General features: G+C 35.0%; 1 protein-coding gene across 12 annotated transcripts in view; it reads left to right on the top strand.

Moving 5' to 3' along the window:
* OSBPL6 (oxysterol binding protein like 6) overlaps positions 1 to 12,977 on the top strand; it is an 89,504-nt gene that overhangs the window by 53,830 nt on the left and 22,697 nt on the right. For 6 of the 12 annotated variants that reach the window (XR_015740261.1, XM_087917255.1, XM_087917476.1 and 3 more), the window contains 5 exons: positions 2,086 to 2,251; positions 4,872 to 5,002; positions 8,617 to 8,724; positions 11,173 to 11,310; positions 11,864 to 11,951. Coding sequence is in view for 11 of the 12 variants with exons in the window: in XM_087917255.1 (XP_087773381.1) it covers positions 2,086 to 2,251; positions 4,872 to 5,002; positions 8,617 to 8,724; positions 11,173 to 11,310; positions 11,864 to 11,951 (631 nt within the window). In the remaining variant the exon portion in view is untranslated. The remainder of the gene's footprint in view (positions 1 to 2,085; positions 2,252 to 4,871; positions 5,003 to 8,616; positions 8,725 to 11,172; positions 11,311 to 11,863; positions 11,952 to 12,977) is intronic. The other 6 variants (XM_087917582.1, XM_087917640.1, XM_087917681.1 and 3 more) reach the window with 1 other exon arrangement.

Raw genomic sequence — 12,977 nt, 5'->3', positions numbered from 1 at the left:
TTAAAGTTCTTGCAGTTCTTAAACAGCAGCATCCATTTTCAGGCTTATAGAGAAGATACTTAAATGGGGTACCTTAATGATCAGCAGAGAGAGGCTGCTGTATGAGATTAAAACCCTGTTGGTATCATGTTCAAAGTGTTCACGGCCATATTCTGTAATATTTTTCCTAGTATTCCTGGTCCTTAAATTATATGAGCAATTTGAATTGGAATAAATTTTAAAATAAAGTTAATTACACATCTAACTTTACTTACATTCTGCATGTCGATACATGGAGCATGTATATTATTGTAGTTATTTATGTGTGTGTGAGCATGTCAGATTGCATACCATATTTAGGATAGGTTTTAAAAACATATCTCAAAATTGAACAAATGTGTTGTATTAAAATTATACACATTCAACGTACATTTAATATATATACAGCAGACATATTTTAGAAAACAATCAAAGTGAGATGGCATATTACACTGGGCCTTTTTTAGATATTCAAAGAATCTTAATTCTAAGCATTGTATAGGATAGTTTTTGATCATGCCCTCCAGATATTATTGAAAACCATCATGCACAAAGTTGTGGAGGATTGAATTGAAGCACGTTATATTAGCATGAATTTGGGGGAAAGCTAGTGTAAATAAAAATACTACAGAATATTTTCAAATTATACTGATTTAGACACTAGAACATTGTAGCTAAATAGTATGTGATTTGGAGATGTATTCCTTCAGTATTAATCTTAATTCTTCTTTAGGAAAATTTTCTTTTTTTATTTACTGAGCTGTTTAAGTGTGTACATCATTAACTGAATTGTAATATACTGTATATCTAAAATGCTACCATTCATTTATCTGCTTTTTCAGAATAATTCCAGCTGGTATTGATTAAAATCCACTATTTTATTTCTTCCCCTCCAGTATGTGATTTGTTGCACTTGTCTTTAGAAGACTCTTGCCTTTTGCACTTTATAAGTGTTAGCTCTGTGTGTGTATTGAAAACTGTATTCCTTGAGTAGTATAAGAATTTTTCAATTAATGTTCAAAAAGTATCAGCATTGTTTTGAGAGAAAGGAGTCTAACTTTGGTACTCGCTGCAAAATAAACAAAAGTGCTGGACTGCTTCCAGGTGAGGATTTTTGATGAAATTCCATGATTTGCTTATTCACATTTTGTAGGAATTTCACACACTATAATCACTTGCATAAATGCTGCTTGTCTATATTTTTAATGAGATGTGGTTCTGAAACATGGAGCACTATTATGTGAATTTCACAATCTAGTACACGTTTAGTGTGATGTTTGTAAAAGGGTGCTGTTTTTATCATTTCTTTGTTTTTTAAACATAGTTTAAATAATTTAAAGCATGCTTTCTGTTTTAAGATAATACTATTACTATTAATACTATTATAATATTAATACTATTAAGATAATAGTAAACTACTGCTTAAATACAGTGTCAAATACAGTCCTACAATGTGTCCATATCTAAAAAATTAATTTCCAAACAGGACTAGCACCATAATGCTATTTAAAAAACTAACTTGATATAATTTTCAATCACCTTCAGTCACTTATTAACATGGTAGCAATGTTAAAGGAGCATTTTCATGGTAATAGTACATGTGTATGGATATAAAAAGAGTATGCGTGCATACAAATACAAGAGTCCAATCTATTTAGAAATTGTATTTGAGTTAACAAAGAAGAATGAGTGATAAAAATAGCAATCACTAAGATAGGCTCATTCGCCTAATACATTAATTCTCAAGCCAAAAACTGCATCTTTTAGCGATGGAGACATCATACTAATTATGGTTATATGCTTTGAACTTCGTAAGATATACAAAAAGAAAATAATTGTAACCTAATACTTTGAAAATTAAATTCCAGTTCAGTTAATAGAAGAGTAGAGTTCTTTTAGTTATAGAAACCAGAAAGGACCCCCTACCGGAATGGCAATTTAAAAAAAAAATCTTTGTAAATATTTACAATATAAAGCCTAAAATAATGTAAGAAATTATTTAGGTATTATAAGTTTTTCTGGTCTTTCATGGAGTCAGTGTGATGTATGTGTTGATTTTCAATTTAGGTTCCTTTCAGTGCTACAATGTCTCCTGTTCGCCTACATTCATCTAATCCTAACCTTTGTGCAGACATCGAATTTCAGACCCCACCCACTCACGTATCGGATCCTTTGGAAAACCCCACAGACTACATAAAACTTCAGGAAGAGTTTTGCCTCATGGCTCAGAAAGGTGAGTGCACACGTATCCCACTGGGCACTGCTTCTTATTTGGCCTTTTCATCAGTGAAAAAGTAAATAAGTGGAATCTGATGTGTAAGAGACTTTTTCTTCTTGAATTGGTTTCAAAGAATCCTTATAGTTAACATGCAAAATTGCCATTATTGCCATAACATACAAAATTGCTTTTGTAGAAAGCTACACTTGTATAAAAGTTGTGTTATCACTTGCGTGTTTTTCATCAGATCAGCAGCTAGTTTTCTTGAAACTTCTCCAAGCCTGTGTCAGTGCTCTCAGCAGTATTAATCTAAATGTTAAAAAAGGCCTTTGTTTTATTGAGACTGTCATTGTAGTAAAAGTCAGAAGCAAAATAGTCCAGGGGTCGCCAACCTTTTGGATCTCAGGGATCACCAAACTCATACTTTTAAATCCCGAGGACCACTAATATGATTTTTTTTTAAAGCTAATATATTTCATATAATTTTTTATGTTAAATATAATTTATATATATATATACACACACACACACACACACACTTATTTAATTATAACAAAAATGTAAATGCTTAATGATAATAAAATAAAATGTTCCGGGCTGGAACTCTTCCCCCACCTGGCGCCTTCCAAAGAGACAGAAGAGCGGGTAGTGTGTGTGTGTGTGTGTGTGTGTGTGTGTGTGTGTGTGTGTGTGTCTGAGCTGAGGGGCCTCAGGGCAACTGCCACTGGGAGAAGCAGAGGCAGAAAGGGGGCTTTGTTCTCCTTGGGGGGGCAGCACCCCTTGGCTGGCACTCCAGGGGCTTTTCAGCAGGCATCTGCCTGCAGAAGGACTGCTGCTCTTGGAGATTAATTGGGGGAGGAGAGGGGGAGAAAGTGGGAGCTCCTTTCAGATCCCGGGTGGAGGATTGAGAGGCTCAGATCTGCAGCCGAGGAAAAGTTGGGGGGGGGCTCTTCCAGTGTCACCTGGAGACAGGCAAGGAAACGTGACCCTGGGGGCATTTCGCTCGCTTTAGAACTTCACTGCCAAACCCAGCCAGAGCCAGTGATTATTTGGGGGTGCGGGGGGAGAGAGAGAAAGCATCTCTCACATTACCAGGGGAGGAAAGGAGACGAAATAAAGCTCACTCTTTCACTGAGACCTACAAAACGCCAATCTACTGTGTTCCAGGAGTTCTTAGAAATCATCAAATGCTCCCACTTGCAGTTCCTGTGCCTCCCGGCTCAGGTTCCTGAGATGCACGCTCCCACACATGGCGGTGGTGGCACCAACAGTCCCCTCCCCAGTGCCCGCTGTCAGCTCTTCCCATTAGTTTTCTAGCTTTGAATTGCTCCCGGCTCTCTCTCTTTCCTCCCCCGCCTGCCCACATGCAGGCAGGAAAGGAAAGGAAGACGGAGCCGTGCACAGCTCTCCCCTTTTCCATCCCTTGCTGCCTCTCCCAACATCGAAGTCTCGGAAACGTAGGCAAAACCGCCACAGCGGTAGTGCCCTGAGTTGCTTGCTTCTCCACTACTGCCTCCTCCTCCTCCAGCAGCACCACTTCCTTCTCTGGGTAGGGCGATTCTTAACTAACGGAGCATGCTAAGGCAACTCAGGATGCTATCGCTGTGGCGACTTTGCCTGCGTTTCCGAGGGCTGGAAAAGGGGAGAGCTGTGCACGGTTCCATCTTCCTTTCCTGTCTGCACGTTGGTGGGGGGAGAAAAGAGAGAGAGCCGGGAACAATTCAAAGCAAGGGAACTAATGGGGAAGAGCTGACAGCGGGCACTGGGGGAGGGGACTGCTGTTGCCGCCAGCACCAGGTGTAGGAGCTGGTTGGCGCGTGCATCTCAGGGGCCTGACTCTGGGGTCCCTCAGAGAGCCGGGAGGCACAAGAACTGCGCAGCCCAGATTAATTGCTTTTGGGGGGCATTTCTTCTGCGGCCCACCAAAATTTTTCCACGGCCCACCAGTGGGTTGCGGCTGACTGGTTGGTGACCACTGAAATATCTATCATTAGGAGCTGCGAGAGAGCATAGTGTGCAGAAACATTTTCAAGAGCAGAATATAAATCATTATTTCATGCTGTGTATATCTGAGATGCTGTTGTGTCAACTCTTTTCAGTTTTGGAGAGATAGTTGTGAAAGTATTCTAAAGAAGTTATTTTGTATACAGGTAGTCCTTGAGTTATGACCACAATTGAGCCCAACTTTTATGTTGCTAAGTAAAACATTTGTTGAGGGAGTTTTGCCGCATTTTATGACTTTTCTTGCAACAGCTGTTAAGTGAATCATTGCACTTGTTAAGTGAATCTGGCTTCCCCATTGACTTTGCTTGTCAGAAGGTCACAGAAGTGGTTCACATGACCCTGGAATGCTGCAACCTTCATAAATATGATCTCATTGCCAAGCAGCTGAATTTTGATCATGTGACCATGGGGATGCTGCAGTGGTCATAAGTGTGAAAAATAGTCATAAGTCACTTTTTTCAGTGCCATTGTAACTTTGAACAATCATTACATGAACTACTATAAGTCAGGGACTATCTGTGTAGCGTTTTCCATCAGTGCTTTTCTGCATGCATAATGTTTAGGTTACATTTAATAATTGCATACAAAAACAGTGAGGTGTTTTTCAAAGACGTTCTTTTTTCTTCTTCAGTACATTCTCTTTTAAAGTCTGCGTTTAACAGTATAGCAATAGAAAAGGAAAAGCTGAAACAGATGGTAACAGAACATGATTTCACAGGACACAACACACAGATGATACGTCTCCGACAATCACTTTCTCAGGTAAAGTTATATGAAAATGAATGTTGACTTGGAAATAGTTATAATTTGTGGGGGGGGTGAGTTTCTAATTACACATGACACGTAGCAACTTTTTAGTAGATAATAGAATACAAAGTAGTACAAGCAATAATTTTCATTATTTTGCATGCTTCCATGCAACATAATAAAAAACGAATGCCTGTGATTTCTTCTTTGTGTTTTCAATCTACTGTATAAGATAAATCAATTAATATTGTTTCTGCTGGAAAACATACTGATATTAATATTAGACTTTATACTGATTTTTAATTTTAATATTCAATTTCATTGTACACATGTTGTGCATTGACAATAAACATTTGATTGATTAATTTTATTTTTCTATACCTAGAGTTCCACTTCAAGCATTTCTTTAATGTTTTTTCTTATTCACATGTATATAAGTTGTAAAGGGAGCTATGGAGAAGTGTTAACGTAATGGTCTCTGTTTCCTATGTATCCCTTAAATCTATTAGGCTGGGAGGGCGTGATGCTAAGTAAATTAATATGACACCTCATGGCCAAGAGTTTCCAATTTTTTTTAATGGAGAAGACAAAGAAACCTCTACCACCCCTGAATTGTATCCTAAGGTTTACAACATCTGAAAAACTATGCTACCAATTTTCAGTGGGAATCTGACATATTTTAATTGCATCACAAGAAAGGCTTTCATATTGAAAAATAGAAGGGTGTTGGCTTTAATGTTGCCTACCCCTGCCTTGGTTAATCTAATATCTGCCTATTTAGATACCAGCTGAAATGGATATCTTTATAGACAGCAGCAAATTTTTGTATGATTGCCTAATATGACTTTGTTTCATTTTGTAATTTAGATCATAGTATATCACACAATTCTATGTATTGCTATTTCATTACTTACTATGAATGAAGTAAAATGTAATTTTTTTAAAAAAAGACCAATATTAAAAAACAACAACCAAAATAAGAATTCATGAACTGCCACAGCATGGACAATTAATCAGCATTAAAGCACAGCAATAGTAGCAATAAAAGTGGTTAAGCATTTACAAAAATGTGTTTATCTGCCTGGGAGAATAAGAGACCTGGTCTTGGAACTACATTGAAAATATCTGCCAAGCATTTTTTGAGAAGAGTATTACAGAGATAATAGGCAAAGAAGTGAAAGTATTTCAGAGATAAGGTACCATTGAGGAATCCATTGAGGAATACAAATATTTCGGTGTAGACTTCCTGTCTTCCCTCCTTTTGATTAGTCTGTTTAAATAAAATCTGCACTTGCAATAAAGTAATGTAATAAATACAATACAATACAATACAATACAATATAACACAGTGCAGTTATCCATTGCATGGAAGTAAGGCACATAGAATCCCATTGATATTCTCCTCAGTTTTGCCTTAACTGCATCCACATATAAATTTGCAGTTAAGTTAATGTGATATTAGGTTGGTTAACAGCTATAGTTTTTCTTTCATCTTTGTTTTACTGTTACTGTTTTCTACTTGAAGTCATGCATTAATTTCTAAAATATTTCCAAATAGGGTTTTTGTTGTATAGTTGTCCAGCCTCATTCTTTCTTTTTTTTCATTAGATGATTAGATAATACAAGTTTTGGTTATAGTCTCTTCTGTTTTGTTATTCTTTTTCCTTCTCAAGGAGGAGGAAATTATTTACAATGTTTATTGATTAGCACTTATCCTGAAACCCAGTATTCTAGAATATCTCCTTTCCTAGTATAACAATTTCTGTAGAGATGAAAATAGGCAAAGAAGTGAGGGAGAAAAAAAGTATTTCATGGAATAATCCATATCTACCAGAATGTTATTCTTTTGCCTCTGGTCACAGTATCATCTAAGTGTGACCCAATTAGCATTTTTATTGTCATGTAATGATTTTATTATGGTTTAAAGATAAAATCATAGTAACATGGCATACAATTTTGCTTCCAGTCTGGCATCTTATGGTTCTCTGATCACTTAGTTTTCATTTCTTATTATGAGTTTCTTTCTGTAGAAGAACACAAACATCTCTAAAACTAGAAAAGAATCAGGGTTAGCAAATGAAATCACATTTTTCTTTACTAATCTTCTCCTCTCTTTCTTTGATCATCAAAATATTTGCCAAAATATCCATGGTCTGCTTTCCCCTCATTGCGATATGTTCCAGTGAATCATATTCTGCTGCTGAATAGAATCAAACTTGTCTAGCTTATTTAACTAAACATTAAACAGTTAATATTAAAATGTGTATTTTCTAATTTGTAGTAAACAAGGCAACTCAGGACATGAGTTTATTGCTTTTTTTCTATCCCATTATATAAAAGCTAATGATTATTTGGAGAATAAATAGGGAGGAAGGGGGGAGAGAGACTGATGATATTGGTAATAAGTATTGGTATACTAAAGAGTTACAAGCAGCAGTCATTATTTTAAGTATTATTTACACTAAAGAGTTACAAATAGTTACAAATAGCGGTCATTGTAAGCATTATTTCTATTAAGTTGTTATTTTGCTTACCGAAGAAAGAAATATATATTCAGATCATTTTCCATTGGAAATTATGCATGCATGCATGCTTGCTTGTTTGTTCATTGAACTCATATGGGCTGCTTCTCTCACATTGAGAACCTAGGTGACTCACAACTAATAAAAACAGAGCAAGCCTTCCTCTTGGGGTCTGATGAATCAGGTCTCAGTCTTCAGGCTAAACCTCCACTCTAGTCCAATGTTTGGAGGAAGAGGCAGGTCTTCACAGCCTTCCAGAAGGATAAAATGCTTGGGTTTTTTCAAATCTCAGGACTAGGGGTAGTCATAGAGAAGGGGTGCCTTCTTCAGAATTTAATGGAAGGGACTTTGAATTAGTTTTTCTTTCATAAACTAATGAAACAAGGAAGTAAGTCAGTATCTGCATTATAAGTGTGCAAGCCAATTTGGTGTAAGCCTAATTCTGGGTAAGAAGTTTGCATTGGGTTTCAGTCTTTAAAGCCAAATATAATGAGATGTAAAACATTTCAGACACTATTTTTAAACTGATATGTCTCCTTACACATTTTGTTGGAACTGTAAGGGGTAGATAGGCTCCATAGCCTATTCTCCATAGGCTGTTTTTCAAATAATGCCTTACTCCTTTCCTCACAGAAGAAACAGATACAGAAATCTGTTGAATTTTCTTGTATAAAAGCAGTGTGGAAATTATTCTGGATAAGAAAATATTCCACAGGGAAAGATTTGAGTACCATTTTTACTACTGGTCCTTCCAAGCTGTGCTTTGTTTAAAAGGTGCACTTAGATCTTCCATATTTTATGCTGGTCTCATACTTATCTAAAGTGTAAGGGATTATGGATTTCTAGCAGGAAATTTCCAACATTATAGCCATAGCACCAGTAATAAAATATTGGGGGAAAATATATACAGTAATTACAATAATGCATAAGTAAAGAAATCTTGGGGGAGTAGCATTTATGATCAGCAAAGAGATGTTAATTTTGAAGATGAATCCTTCCCAATACGTTATATAATACCACTATACTTTGGCCAGGATATAGGATATGAAAATAGCTTGGCTCTATTATTTACTGTTGAAATTAAATATTCAATTTTATTATTTTAAGGCTCTCAACCAGAATGCTGAACTAAGGAGTCGTTTGAACAGAATACACTCAGAGTCTGTTCTTTGTGATCAGGTTGTCAGTGTAAATATTATCCCTAGTCCTGATGAGGTAAGACTTTGGCATTGCTCGAATGGACTTACCAGAGTTAAATTCTGCTAATAACCATTAATGATTAAATGATTATGGTTGGCAAAGTTGGCAAGCAGTGGGACAAACTCATTGTAGGCAGTAATTTTCTAATTGCATTCATGATAGTAATAAGCTGTAGTGGGAAATTCCCTTTAGAAAAACTATATTTTAAATTGCTGAGTAGAATGCTTGACAATCTCATTCAGGCAGTATTTGAACATGCAGCTGAAATGTAAATACGTAAGAGCCATACCAGTTTATATGAAATAATAATTAAATATAGTACAACAGCCTGTTCCCAAGGTACTATGGGGGTCCTGTGAATATTTAGCATTTTTTTCTACTCATGTTCTTCTATAGCTGATCTTCAGAGATGATCCTAAGATTGGCCTAAAATTGTCTGGCTTAGTAGCCACTAGTAACTTTATTCCCCATGAATTTTTTGAATATCTTTTTTAAATTATACTTAAGCTATAGGCTTACCCTGGAGAATGTTTATGTATGTGTTAAGAGTTAAAATCAACTCAGTGACATCTAATTAGTTGATCAGCTATTGATTTTAGGATGGCTAATTCTATACATTTAAATACTGCGTGAAGGCAGACTTTCATTTGTTTTTCCTAAATCTGCTTCTGAGTTTCTGTGCTATGAGAGAAAAATAATAATTTCTGTCTACTTTCATTGTATCATGCATAATTTATTCATACCCGCTACTTTTTTTTTCAAAACTAAAAAGCTTAAGTAATATATATTTTTTCTGGTTCCCATTATGATCCCACAATATTTCTGGTTCATTATTGCCAGTTCAGTGTATTCAGTGGCCATCAGTGTGTTGTAAACTTAAAAATTTTGGCCTTGGTGCATATTATTTTATACTTAACATTTCTTGAACCACATTTGCCATTTTATACCCTCTTACCCAGTTTATAGAAATGGGTTTAGACGAGCTCTTCTCTGCCGCCCTTTTTTGGCCACCTTGGTCAGTCCATACAGTCAATTACCTTATTTGACTAGTCCAACTTCAGTTATTTAAAAATGAGTTAAAAATGTGTTAAAAAAGCATTAGTCATTATCAGTATAGATCCTCGGAGTAACCCCACTACTCCATCCATGGTAAGAATTGTCTGCTTCCTTTCTGTTTCTGATCATTTGGCATTATCAGTCTTATGCTTTGGATTTTAAAAGATGGAAGATAAACCAATTAGCATTGCAACAATACCTGTTCAGTTGATAATCTTTCTTTCCTGTTCTCCTTTTGAGCAAGAGACCTTCCAGGTTAGAAAATGTAAAACTTCACTTAGTTTTAAGACGTACATGAGAAGATAAGGCTTACTGGTTTCACCAAAGTCTCTATTTCATTATTTATTTTTCTTTCAAATTCCTTTTCTTGAAAATTATGGTGTCCCTCTTCCTTTCTTACTTGCATTTTATGTCTGTTTTAATTGCGTTACCATGCGCTTTGTTGGTTAACCCTTCAATTCAAACAAAAGTTTTTCTTGCATCTTTCATTCAAAGCTACTTCTGTTGCACGAAGTTAGAATTCTTCTCATTTTCTTGGATTATAGGAATTGCTTTTCCTGTATTTTCAGGCCTTCCCATCCTGTCATGGTAGCTTCTTAATGATGTGTGTTCAGCTTTGTTGTAAATAGAGAAATATTATTTTAATGGGTTGCCTTTACAATGAGAAGTAATGAAATAAAAGAGATCCATGCTGCAAGCCTGAATGGCACAGTGTATCTCTTTCCAAGGGGGACCTTAAAATACCTTTTGAGAAGGTAAAACTATGTATATATAACCTATCCTAAAAAAGGAAAGACTGCTTGAAATACAGTAAATAGAATACATTCACTGCTTTTTCTAATAGCATATGTAAGAGCAGAGTGATAAAAAGACTATAATTAAAACTGGAGACCTGAAGAATTAGAAGTTATTAGCATACTCAATCCAGGAAACATAACTTATTGAGAATTGAAGTTGGTCACTGATTAAAGAATGATGAATGACAGTGGGCACGATTAGAATTATCTGTTTGAGGGAATGGCTGGTTCCGTATGAATTGAATTCTAGCCAGCTTGTATTTTGTGGCAACTCTCATCAATACATGTGGAAGTACAGTGCAAATGTACTCAGAATTATACTAATCCCGAGGAAAGTAATGCATGTCTCTTTCTTTTTCAGAAAGTTTTGAGTGCATCCTGAAAATATGACTCCTTTTCAACTAAATTCTTAATTTGCTAGGTACAACGCAGGTTTATAGGGCCATCTCTGGTTTATTTTCTCTCTCAGTATGCGGGAAAGAAATGTGAACAAGAAGCAGTGCATCTATCCATCGTGGCTTGGTGCAATTTTTGTTTTGTCATAGCTTGTATAAGCTCTTAGGCTCACTATACAGTATGCAGAATTCATCTATATGTTTTTCTTTTATAGACAGGTGAACAGATCCATGTCAGTCTCCCACTTTCCCAACAAGTTTCTAATGAGAGCAGGCTCTCTATGTCTGAATCTGTCTCTGAATTTTTTGATGCCCAAGAAGTGCTTCTATCTGCAAGCTCATCAGAAAATGAGGTTAGGAAGAACAATCTTTACTCAGCACTTTTATGTAATGTGAGATTGAAGTACTGGATGGTTCATTTTAATTAGGAAAATGGGCATGGCATAGCCTGTCCATGATTCACATCTATTAACTTGATGTTTTTCACAAACTTGTATGTCTCAGCCAATGTTTCATGTATGAAGGCAATCATATTAGTTAATTTAAGTGTTTTAAGGTAACATATTGTACATCTTATTTGAACACTCTGAAATACTAAATAAAATAAGGGCTACCATATCTGACCTGTAAAACTGAGGGAAACTATAAAATGGTAGCAAAATGCTATAATTTTCAAAATCTCTCTGCTGCTTTTTCTTTTAGCAGTTGTTGCATTGTTGTTTTGCCAAGAGGGGGATTCACTACAGATATGTGCACCTATCAATGTTTTATTGAAAGGGAAGAATATTTGCAGACAAACAGGATGGATCTAAAAAAGCCCCAAATATTATAAGGAATTTGAATTTGTGACAATAGCATTTATTTTTTCAGTATAATAATAGTAATAATCAGTATTTTCTTCATTAGGCTTCTGATGATGAATCTTACATAAGTGATGTGAGCGACAACATATCTGAGGACAACACTAGTGTCGGAGACAATATTTCTCGGCAAAGTATGCTGTTTCTTGACTTTTAGAAAATAAAATTTATATAATTTATACAGAAGCAAACAAGGAGTTTTCACTCTGAGACTTTCAAATTGCTTCTAATTTATTAGTTGCAGAAAATTACTTTACTTTCTTTTTTAATTCTATGAGCTCTTTTTAACATATCCTTTCTGTTAATCCATTTTTCTGCCTTTATTCTATCCTCTTTGCCATCACAAGATACTTTCAACCTCTCCTCATATTAATCCTCTTTCTTTTGGTCACTTCAGGATGTTGTATTGTTTTGTGTGTATAATTCCCATCCTTGCTCTCTTTGTTACTCTATTTCTATTTTCCAATTGACATATCTTCCAGCATATTAATCGCTAATTTTTCCCATCTCATTGTTCTTTTTGCATCCCATTGTGCCTAACCCGAACCTCATTATAAATCTTCTTTCTAAATTTTCATTAAAGATTTATTAAATATTACAATTTACAACAATAAAGACTAATACAAACCAAAAAAGTAAAAAGAAAAAAAAATAGAAAGTGCAGAAAATAAAAAGAAGGATAATTAGAGAATAAATTAGAATTCAGTAAAAAGCAAGACTTCCCCCTTCTTCACAATTATAAACTATTCCAATCACTTATCATCTTCTTTTAAAACCTACAAATTATTTCTTCTTCCAATATTCCATCTGTTATCTATAAACAAATCCATAAAATCTAATAGTTGCAGTTTTATCAGCAAGTCTTTTTCATTCCCACACACATACACACACACACTTTAATATATCTATAATGTTTTTTTAATATTTATATGTGGAAGGTATATATGTATGTATAACCATATATATCTATTTAATGTTTTGCATTTTTCTTTTTTACTGTTACATTTTTGTTAGTTTGTATTAATTTTTTATCTTTGTGTTTTAAAACTTTAATAAAAAAAATGTTTAAAAATTCAAAGTTTTAATTACTCTTTTACTGTTTCAGAAATAATTTTTTAAGTCATTAATGTTACATTTAAAACTCTATTTTGCTAAAGATT

This window comes from Pseudonaja textilis, chromosome 1 (genome assembly GCF_049901715.1).
Source record: "Pseudonaja textilis isolate UNSWEBS1 chromosome 1, rPseTex1.2, whole genome shotgun sequence".
NCBI classification, from domain to species: Eukaryota; Metazoa; Chordata; class Lepidosauria; order Squamata; family Elapidae; genus Pseudonaja; species Pseudonaja textilis.
This window is presented reverse-complemented; position numbering and strand designations above follow the sequence as displayed.